The following is a 25,064-nucleotide window of genomic DNA, read 5'->3' as shown; positions in this document are numbered from 1 at the left end:
TCTACGATTTTCCCTGAAGGACAGAACGAGACCCCACATTCCCAGAGAACTGCGCTGCTCTCACTGCGGGGCGAAGACCTGCGCGCCAGCGGGCTCCCGGGGCCTCCAGGCGCTCCGGGCCACCGGGGTTGAGGGGAGGGGCTGGGAGGGAGTGGTAGCCACATCTGGCCAGGCGGTGGGCGGAGGGAATGGGCGAGAGACCCATCACAGCCACGGGAGGCGGAGCCCTGAGGGTCCTGGGGACGTCGCCGCAGGAGGGCAGATTTCGGCTGCTCTCCACAGGCTGGCCACTCCTTTCTCAGGATGTGGGGCCAGGAGGGGCTTCCCTGGTCAGTGAGACCCCCAGGGGCCCACAGAGAGCATTCCCCATGGACAGCAAGACGACCAGCACACCGGGACTGGGCAGGGACCTGCGCTGCCACGTGATTCCCATATCGTTCCCAGAGCAACACTCAGATGCAAGCCAGAACCAACAGAAAGGGAGGGGCAGTCAGATCCAGGGCACGCGCGGACCTCGGGAGGGGAGGCGAACCAGTGACACGAAGGGAGAAATCCTAGGAGCTGGAACAACAGAGCAGAGAACTTATCTTGTGGAAGGAGCAAGACATGATGACGGAGTCAGTCCCAGGGCCACCTGCACTGGCCAGGATGAGCACAGCCGCCCATCCCGCAGGGGTTCCCAGGACGGAAATGTCACCGTGACCTCGTGGGGAAGCCACAGGAATTTGTGAAATTTAAACAAGCGGCTCCTGAGGTTCTGGGAGAATTCTGAACCGAAACAGATCCAGCCAAGGGTCTCGAGAGCGCAGGGGCCGAGCGCGAGGCCTGCAGGGACATGGGTCCCCGCTCCTCAAAGGGCTCCGGGAAGCTCCCCGCATCACACCCGCAAGTGCCCCAGAGAAGCCGGGAGGCACCGAGGGCTGAAGCCCACGGCAGGCACACGCATCCGGGTAATGGCGTGGGCATGAGGACAGGGCACAAGGAGCATCACCCCCGGGCCCTGCACGGGGCACCCCCTTCCCCACAGTCACAGGAGCCACGGGGCAGGCGGGGCGGATAGGGGTCCTGGGGAGAGACCACATGGGGGCCACAGGGCAGCTTCGCCCCGGCCCTGCCTCCTGTGGCTCGCCTTGGCTCACACACCCCCGTTCACGGACACCGCGTGTTCCCTCACCCACTCTGCAGTGCATGCAGGAGGAGCGCGTGAACCTTCTTAGCTCCTGGGGATCACGTCAGTTCAAACCCGCAACCAAAGCCAGGCTCCCGACACACATGTCGCCTCTGGTCTCCTGGGGCGGAATGGGTACGGTTCACACGGCTCCACGCACAGACACCACTGCGCCCTGACACGCACACGCCACACAGGGGACCCCACACGTGACACCACAGCACGCACAGACGCGTGCACCGCACAGCGCTGCGCAGGCTCACAGGGTTCTGGACTTCACATACTCAGCCTTCCTCGGGCTCTTCCCTGGGCTTGAAGCCGCGTCCCCCACCCCTGCTTGCAACCCTGTCTTGCCTTCTGCACCTGTCCCAGTATCACTCTCTGGGCGACCCCCTAACGCCCCCGTCCAGTCGGCGCCAGACCCTCACGGACTCCTTCTGTAAGTGCCATTAACGAGCCCCTCGCCTTGGTCTTGGAAGCGAACGCCATCCTCCCATACTGTGCAGACGTGGCCGTGGGCTCGGGCAGGGCCCGGGTCCCCTTTCAGCCGCAGTTGGGTCCCTGGCGTTTGTTTTGGGTCATGCCTAAGGGTTCTAGCAAGACGTGGGGGTGCCTCGATGCTCCTGGACACCGTGGCCACCGCTACGGGCCGACCTGTAGGAGCTACGTGCAGGCCACTATCCCGACGACGGAGGCGAGAGGCAGGGGCTAGAACCCCGTCCCTCCACGTCCTGCCTGTCCCCCTGCGCTCCCTAGAACACAGAGTCCTGGGTGCCTCCACCTGGGCACACGTGACCCCCTGAACCCATCACAGATCCTCACAGCTCCCCAGTCATTGTTTCGCTCTCCCACTTGGGATGCGCCGAGGTTATGCCTGCAGGTTCCCTGGTCACAGCACAAGCAGGAGGCACCTACCTCCCCGGGGGCCAGAACCTGCTCTGCTGCCTGCCTCGACCACTGGCCCACGCCGCACAGAAAAGCACGGGCCCCTCTCTTAGCTCAGACCCTCGTGAGCACCCCTGGTTGCCACGGCAGCAACGGAACCCACGAAGGTGCCTCATAAAGCTAGAGCCCCGCGGCCTGCTGGGGGGAGGGTGCAGGGAAGGCATGGGGGCCCCCGACAGGCCAGGCCACCAGCCAGGAGTCCATCTACACGGCCAAGCTCTTGACAACACTGCCACCCACGGCAGGCCCTCAGTAGCCATCGGAAGGCTCCTGGCCCCCCACCCTCCTGCTTCAGCGGCCGGGCCGTCGACCTCACAGGTCGTCCCGACACGCGACCTGCTGGCCTACCTGCTCCGTCCAGGTCGGGAGGGATGTCAGCATCCGGAGTCTGCCCCTCAGTGGCCAGAGGAGCAGAGTGGGAGGCGACGAGGGGGTGAAGGGCGCGTGGACAGGTGCCCGAGGGGGTCTCTCCCGAGGATGGCTCAGCGCCCCCTTCCCTGCCTCTCCCTCAGGGTCTCAACGGTCCAGCGCAGGATATCTCCAGGCCCGTTTAGGTCCAAGGACCCCGACGTGGCCTTCTCAGATCCCGATACCCTCCTTGGTTGGGGGAGCAGCAGAGCCTCCCGTCCCCAGAATCACACGCCTCCCTGGGGAAGCCACCCAGCCAGATGGGCTGAGCCGCCTCCCACACGCACTGTGTGTGGCACTTGCGGTGACCAGGGCTGTGCCTCCCAAGGGGCAGCTGGGCCAGCCCAAGAGAAACCAGGGCGCCGGAGCTGGGGGCCGGTTTGGAGGGAAGCTTGACGACACAACACGCAGCCAGGAGAGCCCTCCGGGGGAGCCTGCGGACCTCTCTGCGGGGCAGGGAGCTGGGCCACGAGGCTGGCGCCAAGGCTACTTCTGGTCTGGGTCTGCCCACCTGCTCCTCCAGCCCAACACGTCCCAGGAGATCTCAAGAAGCAAAGCCTCCACTGGGGGTGACAGGGACGCTGGTCCTGGCGGCCTTGTCTGAGCACAGGAGCACCAGAGGAGATGGGGCCTGACACGGGGGCCCTGCAGAGTGAGGGGGCCAGAGGCCGGGTCACCAGCAGTGGGAAATGTGTCGGCAACAAGGCCGCAGGTCCTGCTCCTGGTGCGCTGCTCAAGCCGCCGCGAGGTATGGTCTTCTAGCTCGGAGAGCTTTTTGGGAAATGATGAGTGACCTCTCTGCCTCCCGCCCAGAACTCGCTTCTCCAGACACCCCTGTGTACAGGCTGCCCCGTGGTGGGGGCCTGTGTGCCCCCCAGCTCAGCAGACCCTGAACCAGGCTGCTGCGGGGCGGGGCCGGGAGGTGCTAGCCCAGGGCACCCCGAGATTACAGGCAGCGGGGGCCTCCTGGTCGACCCAGGGCCGTGACCACCACAGCCACTCACGTCTCGAGAAACGACCTTCCCTCAGAGACCTCTCTGCTCCGTGAAAATGACTTCAGAACCTGCCAACACCAGACCTGTTCACCACAAAGACTCTGAGAAGACAAAACCAGAGCCAGCAGAGCCACAGCCCCCTGCCCGGGGCAACCAGGATCTACCCCACGCACAATGGTGTGTCCAGAAAGTCAGACAGGACACGTGTGCCACGGGGGCCTCCCGAAGCCCGTGATCCCGTGCGCACACGCCGGAGACACCACCTCCTGGAAGGCCAAGCCTGCGAGCAAGGCAGAGCCGGACAGGTGGGCGCACACACGCCCGCACAGACGCGCGCACACACGTGCTGACACATGCACACACGTCCCGACATAAACGTGCACACTTGCAGGAGGACCCGCGCACAAACACACCCGACACGTGCGTGAACTCTCCCCGTCGCTGGTCTTGCTTTGAGTGTAGCTTTCGGCGGAGAAAGAGCAGGACCAGCCCCAGCACCCGGCGCCGTTCCTGCAGACTGCCTCTCCCCAGCGCGGCAACGGTGTGGGTGAGGCGCCGGGGTCCTGCCATGCGATCTGTGGCCAACGCCTGGCCAGTGTGGCTCCTGGGGACACTCCTGCTACCCTGGGCATCTGCTCAGTATTCTGACCTCCCAGTGCATCCGTGGTTCTGACTGGGATCCCGCTGGCTTCCCGGAGCAGAGAGCTCAGTGACAGGACCCAAGCCCCAGGACTTCCGTGGCGCTGACGTAGCCAGCAGCAGCCTGAGCCCCGGCGGGGTCCGTGGAAAGGGCAGAGGCCCCTGGGCCCAAGATGACACACTCACGTGTAAGAACTTCAAAAGCGCTGTGCTGCGAGGAGGCGGCCACGGGGTGGGAGAGCCCACCACGAGGGGTTCCGGGCAGGAAGTTCACGGGAAACAGAAGTGCAGCATTTACGGGGGGCTGCTCTCGGGGAGAGGCTTTGCTTTCGGGCCGAAAGAAATACTCCCCAGTTAACAGAGGCCTCGGCTGCACAACACTGCGAGGGCACCAAACCACTCAGATGTGCACTTGAAGGCAGCCAGTGGCTAATTTTACGTCACGTGAGGTTTCCTGAGATCCTCGCCCAGAGGGCCCTCCTGTCCTGAGACACCGCCCTGGTCCTGCCTCCCGTGGGCTCGTGTCTTCTGAGCGGCAGCCCCTGGCTCTCCGGAGGCCGCGCCCAGGGTCCAGGTGTCCCCAGCCTCCCAGGCCCAACTGCCCGTCTGCGGCTCCGGCCTACGGGCAAGAGGCAGCGGTGTCTCCGGCGGTGGGCACAACTGCTGAGGCCCTCAAGGCGGAGAGCACTCCCTTCGGGTGGGTCTGGGGCTCTGGGCCTCCTCCTATCTCAGCAGGTCCCGCAAACAGGTGCCACGTCCACATCAGAGGCATGGTCGGGAACCGCAGTGCGGGACCACAGAGAGGCAGGGGCTCAGCAGGGCAAGTCCAGCCCCAGAAATCGGGGCCACATCCTGCCCACAACCTCACCTTGGGAGTCCACACCACGGTGGGGAAGAGATCCCCATCCTGACGTCCTGGCAGCCGGGGTGCTGAGGGCAGGCCTGCAGCCTGCCGGGGTGTAGGCTCCGTCCCCCCTCACTCCTTGGCCAGCACTCTGCCACGGCTGCTGCCTGACACCTCGCCTGAGCGACGCTGGGCTCGCTCCCACCGACGGCCATGAGGGGCCCTGCTCATCCGGCAGGCAGCGGTGCCCGTGGGCCGGGACACGTCTCAGGCACACACACATCCTCTCCCCCAGGATGGAACAGAGCCCCCAGTCTGGTTTTCAAAAAAGGGACACGAGCAAAAGTACTGTGGGGTGGGTGAGGTCAGACGTTGGGGGGGCAGGCCCGGGCCAGACGCAGAGGAAGGGGGACGTCAGCACCCCAAAGGGACACGGTCGAACTCCTGTGGCAAAGGCTTCGCTACACGGCCACCCAGAGACGATACTCAGGGCGCTACCGGCAATTACACGCAAACCCTCAGTCCTTTATTGAGTTCTCTGTGTTCTGCAAATGTAAACACGCATCCAGTAAACACAACCGGAGTAAAAGGTCTTCGGACACAGCTGTGGCCGTGTGGCCTTCCAGCAGAAGGCAGGCCTTGCCCAGCACAGGAACCAGCAGCGCGGGGGCCTGTCTCGGGCCAGGAGGGCGCTGCCCTCCGTGACCACCTCCGGAGACGCAGTGGTGTGGGGGGCAGGGCAAAGATGCAGGAACCCTGCCACAGGCACGTCTGCTTCCCAAGGGGCTTCTGGGAAGGGTGCTGGGGCAGAAAGGTGCCCCATGGGCGGGCTGACAGCTCAAAGCTCGGACGCACACGGGCTCAGCCCCACCTGGCCGCACACTGTGTGATCTCCACTGATCAGGACTCTCAGGGCGCTGCAGACACACTGGGTCCGTGCGCGGCCGACATGATACCGCAGAGGACCCCACACACACCAAAAGGGACAAAATCAAAGTCTCTGTCTCAAGACAAAAACTCAGTTACGTGCAAGTAAAAAAATTTACAAAAACAGAAGACTATCTACAAGGCTAGCTCTTCGCGGAAGCCGCAGCTTCTGGAGACTGAAGGAATTCGTACGGGTCGTGGGTCACCTCCGGCTGCTCCCCGACACTGAGGCGAGAAGGACTTCCTGCAAGTGTGGGGAAGACAGGGCGCTCACACGAGGGTCCGCACGCACGCCACGTCTCAGACGCGGCTGAAAACGTGTCCCTGCTACTGCGGGCAGCCCGAGCCGCCGCCTCCCAGGGGCCGGGCCACCCCCTCACCTCCCCGGCCTGTCAGCTACGTCTGTAGCTGATAAGCACCCCCTAAACGCCCAAGAGGTGCTCTGCACAGTCAGTGCCCAAATCAGAAAACTGGAACCGTAGCACAGGCTGCTCACTGAGCAAATTCAAGATGTCAGGGAGCAACACCTGGTCCCCTTCCTGGAGGGGCCCAAATCCTGCAGGGTCCATGCACCGACCACCCTGTCACCCATGGAAGAGAGAAAGCCACAGGCCAGGGAAGGTCACCTGCTCTCCCCAAATCAGGGTCCTAGAAGAACAAAACACTTCTCAACACCCCATTTTAGGACTGAAAACGGGAACAGCAGGAAGAAACAAACATCCCCAAACTTGAACCCGACCTGCCTGTCAGCATCTGGGGCCTCGTTCTGCCCCAGGGGCCTTGGGATGTGGCCAGCTGGGGCAGCTCCGGACATAGGGACAGCCAGCATCTTATGGCTAAGTCCCACAGCGCCTAACAGAGTGACCCCCATGCAGCTGCCTGACGAGGGAGAGGTTATTTCAGAACCCCAGGGGGCAGGGGGCATCCTGGAGAGGGAGCAGGGCCTACAGATCCTGGGGGCTGGACATGCAGCCCGTGTCAGCTCTGAAGTGCCAGGATTGCCGGCGGCCGGCCCTTTCCCAGGTGCCACCAGATGCTGGGGCCTGGGGCCGCCTTACCCAGGTGGTGCTGGTCCCTGTCGGAGGGGGAGGTGTTGGACAGCGAGCTGAGGTTGGAGGGGGGCCGGGAGCCCCCGCGCTCTGCCTGTGCCTCGTGCAGGTCCTGCAGAAGCTTCGCGGTCTCGTCCAAGTTCAGGTGGCCGTCGTCAGCATCCAGCTCCTTCTTCACCTTCCCTGTGCAAACAGCGCAAACGGACGTCAGGCCCCCAGCGGCCCGGCCAGCGCCACACGCCAGCCCGGTCTCTCCCTCACTGCCCTGCACGCGCAGGAGAGACATGTGCAAAGATGTTGACCACAAGGAAGCTCGGGGGACAGGGCAAGACGGCCGGAGTGGACAAGAATCCAGAGAGCTGGGGCGCCTGGGTGGCTCAGTGGGTTAAGCAGCTGCCTTCGGGTCAGGTCATGATCCCAGCGTCCTGGGATCGAGTCCCACATCGGGCTCCTTGCTCAGCAGGGAGCCTGCTTCTCCCTCTGCCTGCCTCTCTGTCTGCCTGTGCTCGCTCCCCCCCCCGATAAATAAATAAAATCTTTAAAAAAAAAAAAAAAGAATCCAGAGAGCTGTTTCACAGAGCTGTCGTCCCACCGGTGTCAACAAGCAGGGAGCAGGACAGTGTGCTCGAGGCCAGGACAGGGCACAGGCCAGAGCCAGTGGGGACCGGGCTATGGCAGGCTGAGGTGAAGATGGGCTGCCTGCGAGCTCCTAGGTCCAGGCCGAGACGGACCTGTGTGTTGATGGTGGGGCACAACCTGGCCAGGGAGTTCACACAAGTCTGCAACAATCCGCGGGCTAAGTCTGCAGAAGCTGTGGCCCAGTGGGGAGACTACGTCCCCCCGCACTGAATGTGGCTTGGGACCACCTTAAGAACACTCAAGCAAAGCACAGACAGGGTCCGATGGCTCCACGCTGCAGACGGGCTGTCAGACGAGACCCAGCATACTCCAAGGTGTGCGAGCCAACACCGTGCTGACGGCTGAGCTCTGGTCTGGGGGGAGCCGGGGCGTCCCGAGGACAGCACCCAGGCTCCTGGAAGCAAGGACATCAGCCCCGTGCCCCCGGGGACCGCGCTGCAGACCAGGGTAGCACCAGGGACAAGAACACAGGGTGTGCTTCCGCCCGCCCGAAGACATGAGCAAGCCCAACGCAACGTACCCAGGGAGCCGATCGCGGAGATGTCCAGAGAGGCGTCCGAGTAGGACTTCATCGACATGAAGTCCAGGACGGAGCCGCCGTCACCCAGCGAGTCCCCAGCCTGCGGGAGACAGGTAGAGACCAAGCAGAAGAGAAGAAACGTCACCGAGCGGGAGTTAACACCAGCCACAGAGTCTGCAGGAGCGCCCGTGTCTGCAGCCGAGGGTTGGACAGGCCTGCTCAGCCGTGTCCACGCCAGGAGGCCAGCCAGACCACGCTGTCCAGTCCACACCGCAGCCCACGACCACCAGCGGTGAGTTCAGGACTGGGTGCCGCCGAGGGACCGTGTGGCAGGCCCCTACGACAGGGAGGCGCCCGCGCTACTTCTTGGGACCGCACCTGATGGCACGGTGGCCGCCCAGCCAGCATGTCCTCCTGCAGCCGCCCCAGGCCCTCCCGACCCTGTCCCGTGTTAAGCCCCTGCTCTGCACCATCGCAGAAACCGCGCGTGCTGCCCAAGACCTACTCCCCAGCACGCGCAGACTGTCCATGCCCGTCTGCTGCTCAGGATACACAGACATGACCGCCACCGTGCAGCTGCTTTTAAAATGGACGCAGAGGGACCGACTCTGGTATTTTAAGGGAGACAGACCACCTAAGACCCCAAGGACTTTGGCGTCTACCAGGTCACACTCTGACCCTGGTGGCAGATCCTGTCCCTGCTTAAGTTACTGTGCGGAGACAGCATGCTCCCCGCCGCAGCTTGGGGGACAGCTTCTTCACCACACGGTTATAGCGCAGGAAGCCCGCATCACAGCAGAGGCGGACGTCTGCGGGCCTGGCTCGTGCAGGCCCATTTCCCCCGCCCCCCACTCCTCCTCCACTCCCCAGAACCTGAAGGCTCACACGGGGTCCCCACCAGCCTGGACAGCAGGGACAGGTGTCCACCTGCACCCAGAGCCTCACAGGGACACGGGGAAGTTGGAAGCTGCAGCTCCTGCTACTGAGCAAGGAAGGGGTCACCAGGCCTATGAGCCCTCTCCCGTCAGACTCTCTGGGGCTGGTGTGAGCCCTTCTGCTGGGCTGTCTTGTCCAGGTGACCCGCTAATTCGCTGCTTTCTCCTTTCACAAGAGCGGCTCTCTGTGCTCGGACACTAACTCCTCCACCAGGAGGCGTTACAGTGACGACTCTGGGCACCGACACAGAGCCTGGCGGCGGCCGGACACCAACAGCCAGGTCAGGGGCTGAACGTGACCGCTGCCCAGAGACACTCACACTTGGGTTCTCACCCACACGCCGTACAACCCACCTTCACTTCGTCTGGAGGCTTCGCCGGAACATTCCGCCTCTGTAAATCAAAACAGGTCAAAAGTCAGTTTTTCCAAAACATTTTATAAAGAACAATTCCTGCCACGTACACACAAGTGAGCTACAAACAGTTCATTCGCTGCTGCTGGGGACGTCCCTGTGATGCTCCCGCCGTGCCGTGAACCAGAGCTGGGCGGCGCCCGCGTCCGTGGAGCAGAGACGGAGCGAGGCAGCCAATGTGTGCCGTGGGGGGCCGATGCACACGGCCCCCGCTGAGACCCCCGCTGGGCTGAGGGCCCTGGGCGTCCCCACACAGACGGAGAGCAAGGGAGAGCGCACCCCGCCTGCTCCTGCGGTGCCGGACAGCTTCCAGCACCGTACCCTGTGTCTCTGGGGCAACAGGGGAGACACGGCAGGCCTGGCAGTCTGAGCAGTACCACCTCCGGCGGCCGGGCTACGGGGCCGCTCACCCTTCTCCTCAGGTGCGCAACACCGGAGACTTGACGCTGGAACCCAACTGCGTGACCACAGCCCGAGCAGGACGCAACGTCACCTGGGGCCACCACCATGGGACCACAATCTGTGGGGACACCCAGCCACATGTGACCCTGTGTGGCAAGCACAAGCCCAACCTCCCTGTCCCACAACCTGGCAGGAGCATCCCCTAAACAGCCTGGCTGCGTGCGCCGGCTCCGCAAGCGTTCGGCGGGCGGACTTCCGCATCCGAGACCTCTGCTTCGTGCCGATGCTGTGGACACCCACTGGCCCTGCACTATTTCTGAACGTAAGCCGGCCAGTGAGTATTGCCACCATCGGAGTGTCCCGTGCCAAGCAGCACAGAGACCGCTCAGACACCGTGCCCAGGGCCACCCCAGGACCGGCTTCCAGACCGCAGTGCAGGACAGCCCCCGAACACTGTGGCCACACCGCGGTGAAGAGGGAGCGTTCACCAGCCGGCGGGGCCAAGTCTGGGGTGGGGGGGACACTGTTCCTAGCAGGAGCTCCACAAATCCGGGGGGATAAACCCAACTGACCCTAACCCGTGCACAGGCAGACGGGACCCTGCGGGGCCAGGCACGCATGGGGACACACGGCCCAACTCCACCTGCCAGAGCAAAGCCCTCACTGAAGCCGGGGGACACCCCAGAAGGGCCGTTCCTTAGCATCAGGGCCAAACTCACCCAACTTCAAGGCCACCTAAACCCGCCCCGACAAAGCTTAAAAACCAACCCCAGGAGACGAGGCAACTCACAAGGACTCTGCCCAAACGAGCAGCGATGGTCTTTAACGGACCACGACAAAGCCAGCACCAGCCTTGCCCAGCGGCCATGGGACGTGATCCCAGGCCGAAGTTTAACTTTCTGCAGCCAACGAAAATTAACATCCGCGCACAAGTAACGGTGACGTATCTTGGACTAAAAACGTTTCTACTTTAACGTCCGACCCGAAGAAACCGAAGAAGTGCTTTCGCGGTTCACCTCCTGCAGCGGCCGCTACAGCTCTGTTCGCGGCTCGTGTTCCCGGCACGTCCGAGTCCCGACGAGCCGCAGTAAGGCTCACACCAGCCGCTCGTGGCTGCCGGCTGCTCGGTCGGCACAGCCCACACCGCACGTGCGACAGTGCGGCACCGGGACCCAACCGCCGCCTGCAAGCCGAGGGAAATCGGCTGCCGGTGAACGCAGCAGAAGGGACAGGGGAGAGCAGAGCACGCGCGAGGCCACCGCGGGAAGTATTAGAAATCGGTCCGAAGACCAAGAGATCAGGCGCCCGGAGCCCAGCGCGGACGCGAGAAGTCCCAGGCAGAGGGAAGACAAATGCAGCCCCAGGTGAGAGGTTCCAGGGCAGCAGCAGATGTGGACGTGGCCCTTACCACGTCACGTGACTGGGGCCACGGCTCCAGAACCTGACTCCACAGGAGGGACAAGAGTGACAAGGAACAAAGCGTTCCAGACGTGGAACAGGTCCGGACCACTGGCACCTGTGCGGCGTCCTGCACAGAGGACGGACGGGGCTGTGGGCAGAAACGGCGCTGGAGGAAGCGGCGGACACGCGTCTCCCGATCTGCCGGAAACCCCACGCAGACGGGGGCGAGAAGCTGGGCAGCCGGTGGGCGCAGTGCACGGAACGGCACAAGCCATGAGCAGCCGCGCGGCGCTACACGGGCCCCAGTCAAGAAGCAACCACGACGGGGCTCCGTCCACATCCCCCAGAGGCCCAAAGAGCAAACATGCGGGGCCTCGCGGGCCACGGAAGGTCGGTAGCACACCCCTCCTTTCTTTGCCTACAGCCTTTAAGGAAAGTAGAAGAACACGCGTAGCTCACGGGCCCCCATCTGCCGACCCCCGACGGGCCCAGAGGACGGGGGACAAGCGGAGAGCTGATGAAAAGGCCACAGACACTTCAGAGACTGCGCTCAGGCACCTTCTCAAGCGGCCGGGAAGACGCCCGCTGTGATGCCAGACCCAGGGCAGATGGGCTCAGGAAAAGACACAGGAAAAGTAAAAACGTTTTCCGGACAAAAAGGAGCCGAGCGAATGCACCGTCAGCCGAGTCCGGAGCAGAGGACGTCACGCAGGAAGGTTCTTGGGAACGAAGGAGAGCGCCAGCCGACAGAGAAAATCGCACGAACCCCAAGTTCTCCCGGCCGCCAGAAACCGCGAACCTGTGCTCCACAGAGACAACCTCTCTTGTTTTCAAGCTTTTCTGAAGGGAAGTTAGGTGCTTGCAGAAAAGCCACGAAAGGGAAGAACGAGCAAGGGCAGGACGGCGTCCGTGGGACGGGCTCCCGGGACGGCAGCGGCGCCCAGGGCGAGCACCGAGAGCGCGTGCGGCCCAGCACGGCGGCCGGCGCGGCACACCCACCTGCCTCAGCTGGAAGAGCAGCCGCGAGTGGTCCCCGCCCGTGATCTGGTCCAGCAGGTCGTCCACCAGTTTCCTGCTGTAGCTCCCAGCGTCCTTCACGAACTCCTGCAGGCTGGAAGGGCCGGGAGAGGACACCGTCACACGGTCGCCCCGCGCTGCCGCCTCCCGCTCCGCTTGCCGGCGTCGGTGGTCCTGGGCCCAGTGCCCGCCCCTCAGCCGAGGCCCCACGGGCAGGCCTGACCAGGAGCAGCACACCTCCTGGACACGGTTTCGGGGAGGGGTCGGGAGTCTTCATCAGACCTTTAAAGTGGCCCATGACCCAAAAAGGTTAAAAACTCCTCAAAAGAAGATTTCTGAACACAGCAAACAACCGTGTCCACGCATCTGGCGGACCCTTAACCGCGCGGGACACTGGGCGCGGGAACTCCCGAGCCCCGGGTCACCCGGAGCAGCCGACTGCAGACGCGGACACGGGCGGCACGGACTCCCGCCTCCTGCGCACCGCGCCCGCACGTCCACAACGGAGCCAAGGGCCGCGCGGGCAGGACGACGAGAGAGAACGCGGCTCACGGTGCCGCACCAGGGTACCGAGCGGAAAGGCCCCGCGCGGAAGCGGACTCGCACTACTCAGAGCCGCTCCAGGGCCAGCCGGGTGTCTTGCACTACTTCCGTGGAAGGAGCCTAACTTTATAACTCTTTTTCTGTTTGGATTTAAAAACCGAAGTCGACTGAGGAGAGGCGCTCACACCGGGGAAGGAGGAGAAGCGTGGTGAGCAGGTCCCTGCTCGTACAGCCTGGAGCTCGTTTCGATGTTTTGGTCACATGAATGCTGAAGAAAGTAAGTAAATAAAACCAAAATGTTTCAAAAAGGAGGCAGAGAACGAAAGCCGAAGTCCTAGCATCCAAGCCTGGGCAAAGGCTCTGCAGGGCTCCCCGCTGCCTGAGCGTCACGCCGCCCGAGTCTCCACCAGCAGCGTTTGAGAAGGAACCACCAAGCTGAGGTGTGCAGGGGGGCAGGGCGCAGCTGGAACCCGCCGGTGCGGTCTGCACGTGCCCGGGGACAGCGCACACGGGGAGGTGACGTGGGGATGCCAGCAGGGTTAGCGTGGTCTGCCCACCTCCCTGCGCTGCGCACACGACTGTGACTGTAGCCATCTGGCACCCAGAGTCCAGACGTGTTCCAGGAGCAGGCGCCGGAGAAGGCCACCACGGTCTGGGCACCCTGTGCCACCCAAACGGAAGGTGGCTGTCGTTCCCGGAGCGCTGTGACAGGGCGGTGGCATGAAGGAAAGGACCGCCACTCAGGACACTGTCGGTGACAACACATGCCCTCCTGCGTTTTCCGCTCCTACTCTGATCTCACGAAAACCTGGTCAGGCACTCCCTATCATGAGGACCAACGATTTTTTAAAATAGATTCCGTATAGTTTCAGATCAAACAAAAATCTAACATGGAAAAGGTCCATTTCTTAGAGGTTGGCAGAACTTTACTTTCCTCCTGGACAATCACGAAAATTCTGTAAGCGTAACCCACTTCTCGCAGGCACACACAGCCGCCAGTACACACGAGAACGAGCCTACGGACACAGTCCTGTGTCTCCGGTCTGAAAAGCACATCTCAACCACTGTGAGGGGCCGACTGTGGCCCATTCTCCTTACGCTGGACTCCGGCCCCAGAACCTCAGAACGTGACTGCGTCCGGACCCAGCGCCATGAGGAGGTGGTAAGTCAGAGTGAGGTCTTCAAGGAGAGCCCTGATCCATCCTGACTGGTGTCTTTAAAGGAAGCAGACAGCAGGACAGACTCACCCAGAAGGATGGCCACATGAGGACTCAGGAAACCACGGCGTCCACACACCAAGGACAGGCCGTAGGAGAACCCAGCCTGCCCACGCTTGGCTCTCAGACCGCCAGCACTCAGGGCCACCGCACGGCAGTGCCCGGCCCTCCAGCCATCAGGCCCACGGGGCTTTGTTCCGGTGGCCCAGGCAGACCCGCGCAGCACAAAGCTGCATCGTAACAAAGTCACGACGTCCACGTGACGCGCACACACAGGTCACGCGGCCCTCCTCTACGCCAAGCCTCCATCGTCACCAGCTTCCGGTGCTGGCCACCTCCTGAGCTTCAGGGTCAGCCTGCACGCCCCCGAGGAGTGTGGGAGACCGCTCGGAGAGCTCGGCTGCTCAGACCTGCTGCTGGCGGCCGTGACCCCCCCACGTGCAGAGAGACTGCCCGCCTGGCACTGGGGACCACCCCCGCCGCCCAGCCCTGCTCACCTCAGCGCACACTGCACGCCTGTCTCGTCTCCGTAGGCAGAGTAAAGCAACTCGGTTTCATCCGATTTCAAGTCGCCGAATACGGAATTGTGCGTTGACAGTGCGGTGGTGGCACTGGACAAAAACGTTACTGAGAGCACAAGAGGGAGAGCACAGGACGTGAGATGCCCCCAGCATGAGAGGCGCCCCAAGGCTGCGCACCCCCCACCCTGCCGTCCGTGCTGTCTCCTGTGTGTGGCTGCCAAGCCCTGCCACACCCTCACTTCACAGCACAGGAAGCGTGGGCACCAGGCACCTGTGCCACCGCAGACAGCGCTGGGGACGGAGCCTGCAGAAAGACGTAGGCGCCCACCAGGGGCACGTCAAGGGGATCAGAAGATCCGCGTGCCCTGAGGGAGGCATCGCTGGCACCCCCACGTGAAGTCAGGGCTCCAGAACGGTGCTGTGGGGAGCACTCCCGGCCTCTCCCCACTCAGGGCCAAGAGGACCACAGCATGACCAGGAAACATCCTGGACGCGGCCAGCTGTCCCCTGGGAACAGAACGGCTGCTTGCCCCGACACACCCCAACCAGCAAGCTGGCCCCGACCATCTGGCAGACAGAAGCAGGCGCATGGATGCCAGTGCCGCGCCCCTCCCCAACTGTGCCCGCCCCATGCCCACCGTCACTGCCTACACGCCCCGCGTGCCCCTACCCGGCGCCCGCACGGCAGCCTCGCTCGCTTCCTCACCCCTCCCTGCGGGCGAGCTGAACTTCGCCGCTCCTTCAGAGCCGGCCCTAAGCACCGCGGAGGGGGAGGGCCTCGGGGGGAGGACTCCGGACGCACGCCCGCCCCCACCTGCCCACGCACTCACCTTTGCCTCTTCTCTCGTCTTTGAAGCCCAGCGTGGTGAAGCCGGGGAGCAGCTTGCTGGAGAGTGAGCTCAGGTCCACGGGGTGGGTCTCCTCCTCTGCAAAGGGGACCAGGCTGTGAACGGGCGGCTCCCGGCCCCCGAAGTGCCACACGAGGGCACGTGACAGGGAGCACCGGGACTCTCCACAAGACCCGCTAAAATCCAAATTACAGAAGCCACTACAAGTCTCAAACCTTCACTTCCTCTCTCTAAGCTAGGAGTGACCGGCCCGTCTGTCCTCTTAGAGAATGATGGCACTCGTGCCACCGGAGGCGGCAGATGGCCAGCGGGCACACGGGGCACCCGTCGGAGAAGGCTGAGTGAATCGGCCTCCCCAGCGCTGCACGAAAGAACGCTGCCAGGAGCCCCAGGTCGGGGGAGAGGTCCCACACCCGGGAGGCTGGAACAACGGAGCATATTTCGTCGTCCTTTGTGTGTGAACAAATGTATCCCCGTGCAAAGTGAGCTTGGCTCTTCTTCAAAGCACAAGCCTTCGAGGCACTTTTCTGAGATGCCGGAGTGTGCCAGCGCTGCTGGGAACACGCAGCTGAACGGGTCCATCTGTGTCTCCTTCGAGGTCTGCCTTGCACGATTACCAAACGGGCTATTTCTCTAGAGCTCCCTCACGCCGGGGACCGTCGGGCAGAAGAGCTCCGACCAGGACCTCTCCCCCATGGACGATGGCCTGCTGTCCATCCATGGCGCACAGGTCACGTCAAGGGACATGAACAGAAGCATGAAACCAGACAGGGCCCGTTCTCTCGCGTCACTACCGGGGCCACGCTCTGCCGGGAAGACGCTCAGACCGGCCACGAGGCTCTAAAAGCCCCAGCGGTGCAGAGACCAAGAGGAGCGCGTGGCTCACAGCCGCCCAGCCCTGCAGGGACCCACGCACCGTCAGCGTCCGGCTCGGCCGTGTTGACCACGCTGTAGAGCAGGCCGCCGTCCCCGTTCTTCCTCAGGTAGCCCATCTGCAAGAAAGCGCAGCTCAACGCCGCCCCAGCAGCCGCCGGCCACGGCCGCCACGGAAACACCAACCAGATGAAAGCCCCCCGGCCCGACCCAATGGGGGGGATGCCCAAAGGCCGCGAAGGTCCTGGCCTCCGCGAGGAGAGGCTCCGGAGGCCCATCTCCTCCCTCCCGGACGTCCTGTCCAACTCGACCCGTGTGCAGGATGAACTCAGGCTCCCTGGGACCCTCCTAAAGGCGCCTCTGCAACCGGACGCTGGACCCAGAGACAAGCACTTTACGGGACATCACAACCAGAACCAGAGGAGCGGGAACGAGACCCTGGTCACCCGGGTCGCCAAGGGTCGTGTCAGGGCAGAGCCTGGAGGCTCTCTCTAAACCACGAGGGGCTCGGTTCCACTTCAAGACCATGCACCAAACCAAAGCACTCCTCCTCTGCAGGCTCCCGGGGAGGTGCAGGAAGAGGGGCCCCTGCATGTCCGTGTGGGGCACGAGGGGAGGGCAGCCTTCAGGCCGGCGCGAGTGCAGGGCTGGGTGGGCCGGGGAGGCAGAACAGGGGTCCGGCGCCACTGACCAGGTAACTGGCCAGGCTTCCCGCTGCGCCATTCCAACAGTGAAAGGGAGAAGAGCGAGGTGGACGCAGTGCCGGGGCACTGGCGGTGTGCGTGTGGACACACGCTTCCGGCCAGTACACACAGATCAGCACGGGGTCTTCCTGATGCCACAGAGGGCCCCACCTGGTGCCCACGGCTCCCTGAAGACCCCAGGGCTGGGCACTACAGGGGTGCAGACCGGCGGGCCCAGCAGCACACCACCATGAGCTACACACGGAACGCCAACCTCCGCACCGGAAAGGCAGTACAGGAAAGCTGACCTCAACAGGTCTCATGCAGCGTCAGCGATCCGAGCTCTTCGTGTACCACTCAACGTGCATTTTAAAAACTTTGCATGGGAAAAGGACGCACACCTAATGGTTTCCACGTATGATACGCGTTAAGACTGGACGTGCCAGCCCTAGCGAGAGGCACCAGGATTAACGTCCTCTCTGGCCTTGATATCACAACTACCCAGGAAGAAACTTCACGCAGCACCCTGGCCGTCTCTACTGGACATGCGGGTCTGTTCCTGCAGCAGAGGGCACGCAGAGGACGCTGGGACCTCGCCCTGAGCCCAGCAGCTGCCGGGATGGCTCCCACGGCCCACGCCTGGGGCACACGGAACCCCTGGGCACTGCAGTGACGTGGAGACAGGGGCACACCAGGAGGAGGTCCTGCTGCAGGGCAGAAGCCTGGCGGGCACAGCCTCCACCAGCGGCGATCATCCCTCCAAAGGGTGAGGCCATCCACGGGTGTCCACACGCGAAACACGGCTTCTGAGAGGGTCCCGCCTTCGAGGTGCCCCCGGAGGCCCCCTGCCCAGAGGAGATGAAGCCAGGGACAAGAACCGACACGACCCTGCAATGCCCAGCGCATCAGCAGGACGCAGCCCCACCCGGCCCTCCCGCCGCTACCTTGCCCCCTGGGAGAAGCCGGCTGATCCTGTCCCGAGCCTCGTCGGCCGCGTGCTCCACCAAGGCCAGCACGTGCTCCTCCGCGGTGCTGTCGGTCAGGCTGCAGGCATTTCCTTCCGGCTCGAACATGCAGCTACGGGGCAGGAACAGCACACGAGTCACCAGGAGGCCGGGGTACGCACTGCTCCCACCTCCCTGGGGCCAGTCCCTCAGCCTCAAGGCCACCAGGGGCTGGCGGCACGAAGCACACCTTAACCCCATCCTTTCGGCACACCAGGCGCGTCTGCTAAGAGCAAGACGAATCCAAATGGTCAGGAGATGGTCCTCACCTGCAGTCACTCTAAGAGCCACTTGATGGGAGTCTTACTACCTGCCCGGAAGCTCACAGACCTACAGTGCTACTTGAGGCACCGTCAGAAAAGGGGCAGAACTGTGTGGAGGGCAGAGCACCCACACCCAGTGTGAGCGAGGGACATAGACCGTGAGGCCCCAGGGACATCCCAAGCCTCCAGCTCGTGGCCACGAGACCCATGTGAGGGAGTTCTGTATTGCAGTCAAGAGTTGCTGGGTATAGCACACGAGAGAGTGGCCTTGGCCTCTCCTGTGAAAGATTCTAGAAGCAAATGGATAGACCCCGTCTATGGCGCTGTGGGAGCAAACCCTGCCTGGGGACCCCGCGCCTACAAGAAGGCCCTCTCTCTGGCCTGGGTGTACAGCTGCAGGAACAGAGGGCTGGGGCGAACAATGAGAAAGCAGCACAAATGCCACACACTCAGCTAAGTCCCAAGCCAGGGATGGCCAGGCCAGGCCACCAGCATGCATCCCGCACGGGAGGGAGCCTCTTGGGAGTGAAGGGCCAACAGTTATTCACAAATGACATGCACGTGGGAAGAGCTGTGGCCGACAGGCTCCGGTGACACACCTAGGACAGAGACCATGTGGGGCGGCAGGGCCACCTGCCTCCGGCATGTGATGTCCACCAGCCTGACAGTGACTCTCCGGCAGGACAAGTCCAAGCTGGTCCAGGCTGCCTACCGACCACCTGGGAACACCTGAGGCGAGAGCTGGCCCCAGGCCCCGGGGGAGTGTGCGCTCCCCCAGAGGCTGCGCCCGCTGCTCCAAGGCCATGGGCTCCGGCACGGGCTGCCCCTCGCCTGCCGTCCCGAGGCATGTGTCCCACGCACCACGCAGACACACTTCTCTTTACCTGATGACTTCTCTACTTGGCCTTTTGGATTTCCTGGCAGTTTCTACTTGAACGGGTGCCACTTCAGGAACAGGCTCCTCGACGGCTGTGTCTTCGCTGCCCAGAAGAGCTGCCTGCTGAGAAAAATCCATGTCCTGCATAAACGACATGCTGCGCTTCAAAGCTAGCAGCCGCTCCTGGAATCAGAAAGGACAGAGCGGCAGGGCTTTAGCTCTGCCTGCCGGCCAGGGCGCTAGGACGATGGGTGGGGTGGGGGGGCCCGCAGCCTCACCTGGCCTGACAGCTGACTCCGCCGCACTACCGTGGGGGGGGGGTCACAACACAGGTGCAGCCCACTGGCCGGGAGCGCCTGAGGCTGGCCAAGGGCACAGGCCTGAGGGCACAGGGGCCGCACCTCACCTATAGGCTCATCAGGCACAAGGTACTGGTCTTAGACGGGTGAGGCATGCAACCTGGCTGGTGGGACAGATCTGGGAAGCCAGGCCGGATGGCCAAAGTCCCGTCTGGATTCAGTGGGCAGCCACGTGAGACAAATCATGGGCCGCTGCAATTCAGTGCGACAAGATGCCCAGGCTGAGATGGACATATCCAGAATTTCCACCAACCCTACAGGAGAGCTTACAGCTGGATAGTGAGCAGGAGGAGAGGGGGAGTGCCTGGAGGGGAGGGTGGCCTGGGACGTCTACGCTAGAGCAGAGGGGCCCCACCGCGGCCAGGGACGGACGGGGGTCATTCACTGGGGGTGAGGTTCTGTTCAGGCATAGAACACAGAGGAGAACGCTCGTTTCTGTGGCTCCTCGCCGCCAAGGGCTTCTTACTTTGCTCATCATCTTAAAGCCCGCGTGGAGGATCTTCTTGGCTAACTTGTAGTACACAGTGTCTGGTCTGTTGTAGGTCATGGCATTATCACACATCAGCTTAAAATCTGCCTGAAAAGGGAAAAAAAATCGTATCCATCCAATGTGAAACGCCACCAAGACATAAACTGGATTCCTGTCAAGAGGCTAAAAGTGAGGGGAGGGCACCTGGGGGGCTCGGGGGTTAAGCCTCTGCCTTCGGCTCAGGTCATGATCCTAGAGTCCTGGGATCGAGTCCCGCATCGGGCTCTGCTCAGCGGGAGTCCGCTTCGCCCTCTCTCTCTGCCTGCTTGTGATTCTGTCTCTCAAGTGAATAAATAAAATCTTTAAAAAAGAGAGGCTAAAAATGAGTGGGAAACTAGATTAGGCTCTTCAGTTTACGAAACGGTTTCTACACCTTCAAAAACGTTCGTAATTGTTCACGGGTGTTTCCCCGCAGACCGTGAGAAGCCAGCCAAGCCCCGCATCCTCCTGAGCGGGACACACACGGGCTGTGAAGACAGGGCGGCCCCTGCTCTCCCACTCCGGGAGGAACTCGGATGCAAACGGGAACGAGAACGCACAGCCACATTCTTCCAGTTAAGGCCAAGGGAGGAGCTGAGACCCGAGCACAGTCGTGTCCTCCATCTCTGGGAGTTCTGCGCGGAGTCCAGCATCTTGCCTCCAGGAACTGCTCCAGAGGCGCCCGAGCAAACACTTCAGCCCCAACAAGGGGACTCTTACTAAATACCGGACACTAGAAGTGAAGCCTGGGAACTTCAGTGTTTTGTCACCAAACTACCTTCGGCATACGCCTGTCACAGAGGAGTGAGCCGTTGGGCCAGGCGACACAGGGTGAACTCTCCTGGCACCTCCCAAGCCCTAGCACCAGCCCCATGCCAAGGGCTCCAGGGTTGGGCCTGAGGCCATGAAGCCCGCGTCCTTCACTGGCCCCGAGGTACCAGTGTGAGGACGCAGAGGAGGGAGGCGGACGCTGCTCACATCCAGGACGGCCACTGGGCAGCAGACCCAACTGGGACCCGAGTTAGTAAAGTGGAGGGCTTGTGGGCTGCCGTGAGCCATCTGCCTTGGGGGCAGTGCCGGGTGCTCTGGAGGAAACCCCACCCCGTGCACCACCCTTGTGTGTGGGCTGCTGCCACCGCTCGCCAAACCCTGTCACGACACCAGGACGTAACGTAAAGAGCCAAGCCTTTCAAACTGGACCAAAACTCGGAAACCTGAGGCCCTTTCCTAAATGACGATTGCCAAAGCTGTCCAGCGCTCACGTTAACCACCCCTCCGCGTTTCAGAGCCAAGACGCGTTTCCACGGCAGAGGTGGTAGCAAGAACAGACGTAAGAACTACACACTCAGCTTCTGCAAGAATTTATTGTTCAAAAACAAAGTCAACTCCCAACTGCTGCAAAATAAAACTCAAAATTAGGAAAACTGTGTTTCTGGCTCACTCCAAACCAGACCAAATCGACACACTCCGGCCTGAGCCGGCAAGTTCCTGTGGCCACATACGGTGGGGCTTCCGGAAAACATACAGAGGACATTTCAGCCAGCCCATTCCCCCCGTGCTGCGTGGGTGACCTCAGCCCAAATGCGCCAGTGCCCGCAGAAGCTCCAACTGGAGAGCAGCTAAGGCGGACAGAGTTCACTGGGCGTCGGCGCACACAGCCTCAGAGCAGCCGTTTCAGGAACGGAGACTGTTTACCTTAAATTCTGTGACCGACTTGTATTCGTTGGCTACAATCTTGTCCTTCATCGTGCCGAAATCCATGGGGTGTTTTATTATCATGGAGTAACCAGGAGCAATTGCATCCGTGACAGGAAAAGCAAAAAATCCATGAGGATCTTTCCTGAAAACAAAAACAGCTTTACGCAAATTGGGAAAACCATACATCTCGATTTCCAAAAGATACAAAACCCCGCACGGCAGAAACGTCACACGCCTCTCCGAGTTTTAACCTGCCGTCTTAAAGATAAAAAGCAAAATCTACCTGCTCTAGAGCTGCGGGATTTTGGAGAACTGACAACTCCCCAGCCGCCTTCCTGCCTGCAGCCAGGACACCTGTATCGTGGCAGCCTTGACCCGCCCGCGCTGACTGGCCGCGGGGGCTCTCCCTGCACACCATCCGCGCGTGCCTGCCCGCCGCCCCCCCACACGGGGCGAGTGTCTGCTTCACAGCCGCAGGGGCGGCAGCACAGCTCAGGGGAAGACGCCCTCGAGCGACGCTTTACCTCTGGAGCTGGCGGAGGAAATGCTCCAGCAGCTGCTGGATAGGCGTGCTCTCGTGCTCGGCTGGCGACCCAAAAATAGAGAGAGACGAGTCGGGAGACTGCGGCGTCACGTCACTGGAGAGCTCCCCCCACGGTGTGTCTCCAGCGGCTCCCCGTCTCACGGTGCTTCAAGTTCCAACAAGAACTGGGAACAAGCATCGACCAGACCCAGGCCCGGCCCCAGGAAGCCCAGCGGGGTGGGAAAGGACCTCCTTGTCAGCATCCGTCTCAGAAACCCCTCGGAGCTCCAGCACCCTCAGCACGACAACAGGGGAAGACCGCTCATCGGCCAGGACCGTCCAGGTCACCGCCAGGCCTGGCACATTCCAGACACGGCACAAAGACGAGCACTAAGGCTTGGGACACAAGTGGAACTTCACCCGTTATCCTCTGGAGAGTCCTAACGCTCTGGTCACGCTGGCTGCTCACCTGTGAACCAGGCACAGCAGCACACACGGCCCTGGGGCTCCCGGGAGCGCATCTGCTCACCGTGCCGCAGCGCCCGCCGGGTGAACCCCACTGTCTGCGTAGGTTTTGTTCTCTCGGCTGGGGCTACGCGTGGGATCCTTCTGCCTGATACCCACCGAGGGCCACACCCAGCCCCCCAGCCCCTGACAGCCAGGGTGCTCGAAGGAACCAGGGCTCCGTGGGGAGACGGCTGGTCCCAGGCCTGAAGCCCAGAAGTGCAGACCTCAAGTGGGTCCTCGACGGCGACAGTGACCAGGACAGACGTTCAGACACGCGGGAGGGAAGCACTGCACGTGAGCTCAAACGAGGGGTCGCTCTAAGCTCACGGGGGCCGGCGACCGTCCGCAGACGTGTTCATCCAGCGAACGGTTTCACGCCTGACCTTCTCTGTGCCCCACCATGCCTCAAGGCCCTGAGTCCACCACGGCAACGACCCGCACAGGGCACGGGGCCTGCCAGAACACAGCAGCCCCCACAATGATGCAGCACACGCCCCCTCCCGAATCCTAGCTAGTCAACCCCAAGTCAAGGAAAGAAACGACCTCCCATCAGCACCTCCTGACTGTGCAGGAGCCCAAGAGAAGCGACCGCACGGACCAGAGGGTCCCAAGCATCTCGGACCCCTTCCTTTGGAGGAGCTGCAGCAGCCCTCGCGACTTCTGACAGCCCCCGGGAGCGCCAGTGTCCCCCCCTCCACACTGAGCTCGGGACTTTAAAGAGGAGCGGAACGGGGAGCGGGAGCCGGCCAGGCCCTGCTCCAGGAGCTCGAAGGGACAGTGAGAACTCGGCCCCGCTGCGCTTCACGCTGAAGACCCAGCGTCCCCTCCTCCCCTGCTCCTCCCGAGAGGCCGAGGCCGCAGGCCAGCGCCAGCCCCGCGGCACGGAGCTAAGCGGAGGCGGTAAGCGGAGGCTCGGGAAACCGCCCCAGCGCCACACTCACCGGCCTGGGTCCGGCAGGCGCGCACCGGCCTGTCAGGGGGCGGCTCCACCTCCACCTTCTTCCCAGGATCGAAGTCCTCGGCCTCGCCCTCCGTGTCCCCGTGCTCCTTCTCCCGCTTCCGCTTCTTCTCTTCCTGCGAGGCAGGGTCGGGGCGAGAGCGACACCAGCTGCTGCAGACGCGGCTCCCGTGACCACGAGGCGCGCTTCTCACCGCAGGCTCCCCCTTCACGCCACCCCCAGGGCTCAGGCCCGAGACGCCCAGAGAAGGGGAAACACAGCCCAGGACCTCGGGGTCTGCGTCCCACACCCGCAGCACTCGCCGCCTGCCCTCCAGGGCCTGGGGCCAGCGCGCGCCCACGACCCCCCACCTTTCTCTTCCTTCTCTCCTCGTCATCGAGGTGCTTCTCCTTCTCCGCTTTCTTCTTCTTCTTCTTCTTCTTCTCTCGGTGCCGCTCGCGCTCGTGGTCGGACCTGTCGTCGTAGTAACTGGAGTCGTGCCCAGACCCCGAGAGCTCGGTCACTTCGCTTCCTCCGACCTTGAGGACCAGCTTCAGGGGCTTCTCCAGGGGCTTGTCTGTGTAATCTGCAGACAGAGACGACCCTGCGTGCTCGGGCCGCGCACGGCCGCCCGCTACCTCCCCGGAGCCGGAGCCGGGGGGCAGGGCGGGCCCCTCGCACGGGTGTGACCAGGCCAACGCGCAGGTCCCGGGAGGTGGAGGGACTGGCCGGCCCCAGGCAGCAGGCAGGGCGAGGGCAGAACCGTCCAGGAGGGACGTCGGGAGGACAGCCCGGCATGGCTAAGTGCTGTCCCCGCTGCGCGCGGCACCGGCCTCCGGGAGGCCTAGAGGGAAGCAGCGGGAAGGACCAAAGCGGACCGCGACCAGGAGCCCGATGCCCCGTCCCTAAGCTGCCGGCTGGGCGCACCCCGCAGCAGGCGCAGGCGCCCCCCACGCGCGCGCGGCCGCAGGGGCGCGCAGAGAGGCCACGACGGACGCTCCGAGACCCGACAAGCCGCGGAGCTGCTCGGCTCCTTCCTTCTGGACACAAGACCCAGCGGTCGCCGCGGACCTCGGGACCCTGTGCCCGGGGCCACCCCGCCCCCCGCGAGCCCGGACCCTCCCCCGGGCCCCCCCGGAAGTCCCGGACCCTCCCCCGCCCCCCGCCCGCCGCGAACGCCCCCCGCCCGCCCGCGTCACAAAGCGCGCCCGCCGCCTCACCCTCGTAGGACGAGCGCCACTCGGTCTTGTGCTTCTTGTGCTTCTTGCCCATGGCGGCGCGAGGCCGGGGCCGGGGCGCGGGGCCGAGGGCAGCCGCGGGCCGGGCCGGAGCGTGGCCGCCGCCCCCGCGGCCCTGGCTCGCCGCCCGCCTCGCCCGGCGGAGGTCGCGGCGCCGCGGCC

At 63.3% G+C, this 25,064-nt stretch overlaps 2 protein-coding genes across 16 annotated transcripts in view; both read right to left on the bottom strand.

Moving 5' to 3' along the window:
• LOC101692116 (palmitoyltransferase ZDHHC11) overlaps positions 1-5,388 on the bottom strand; it is a 58,385-nt gene extending 52,997 nt beyond the window's left edge. For all 3 annotated transcript variants that reach the window (XM_045089341.1, XM_004768400.3, XM_045089344.1), the window contains exon 1: positions 2,084-5,388. The gene's annotated coding sequence lies outside the window, so the exon portion shown is untranslated. The remainder of the gene's footprint in view (positions 1-2,083) is intronic.
• Positions 5,389-5,503: 115 nt separating this feature from the next.
• On the bottom strand, positions 5,504-25,063 carry BRD9 (bromodomain containing 9). Of its 13 annotated transcripts, none has more exons than XM_045089288.1 (18): positions 24,885-25,063; positions 24,036-24,250; positions 23,668-23,800; positions 22,221-22,281; positions 21,694-21,838; positions 19,957-20,067; positions 19,139-19,314; positions 18,182-18,217; positions 17,932-18,064; positions 17,680-17,832; positions 16,348-16,423; positions 15,414-15,509; positions 14,560-14,689; positions 12,285-12,396; positions 9,424-9,462; positions 8,135-8,234; positions 6,985-7,158; positions 5,504-6,170 (listed from the first exon to the last, which is right to left on the bottom strand). In XM_045089288.1, exons 1-18 carry the CDS (start codon positions 24,934-24,936, stop codon positions 6,070-6,072), a joined length of 2,043 nt encoding a protein of 680 aa, XP_044945223.1. In that variant the 5' UTR covers positions 24,937-25,063; the 3' UTR covers positions 5,504-6,069. The 13 variants fall into 13 exon arrangements, with proteins under 13 accessions (XP_044945223.1, XP_044945226.1, XP_044945238.1 ...); XM_045089291.1 differs by having other exon boundaries at positions 18,182-18,214; XM_045089303.1 differs by having other exon boundaries at positions 19,139-19,254; positions 24,885-25,062.
• Position 25,064: the final 1 nt, after the last annotated feature.

This window comes from Mustela putorius, unplaced genomic scaffold, assembly GCF_011764305.1.
Source record: "Mustela putorius furo isolate JIRA1106 unplaced genomic scaffold, ASM1176430v1.1 tig00000107_pilon_pilon_pilon, whole genome shotgun sequence".
Lineage (NCBI taxonomy): Eukaryota > Metazoa > Chordata > Mammalia > Carnivora > Mustelidae > Mustela > Mustela putorius.
This window is presented reverse-complemented; position numbering and strand designations above follow the sequence as displayed.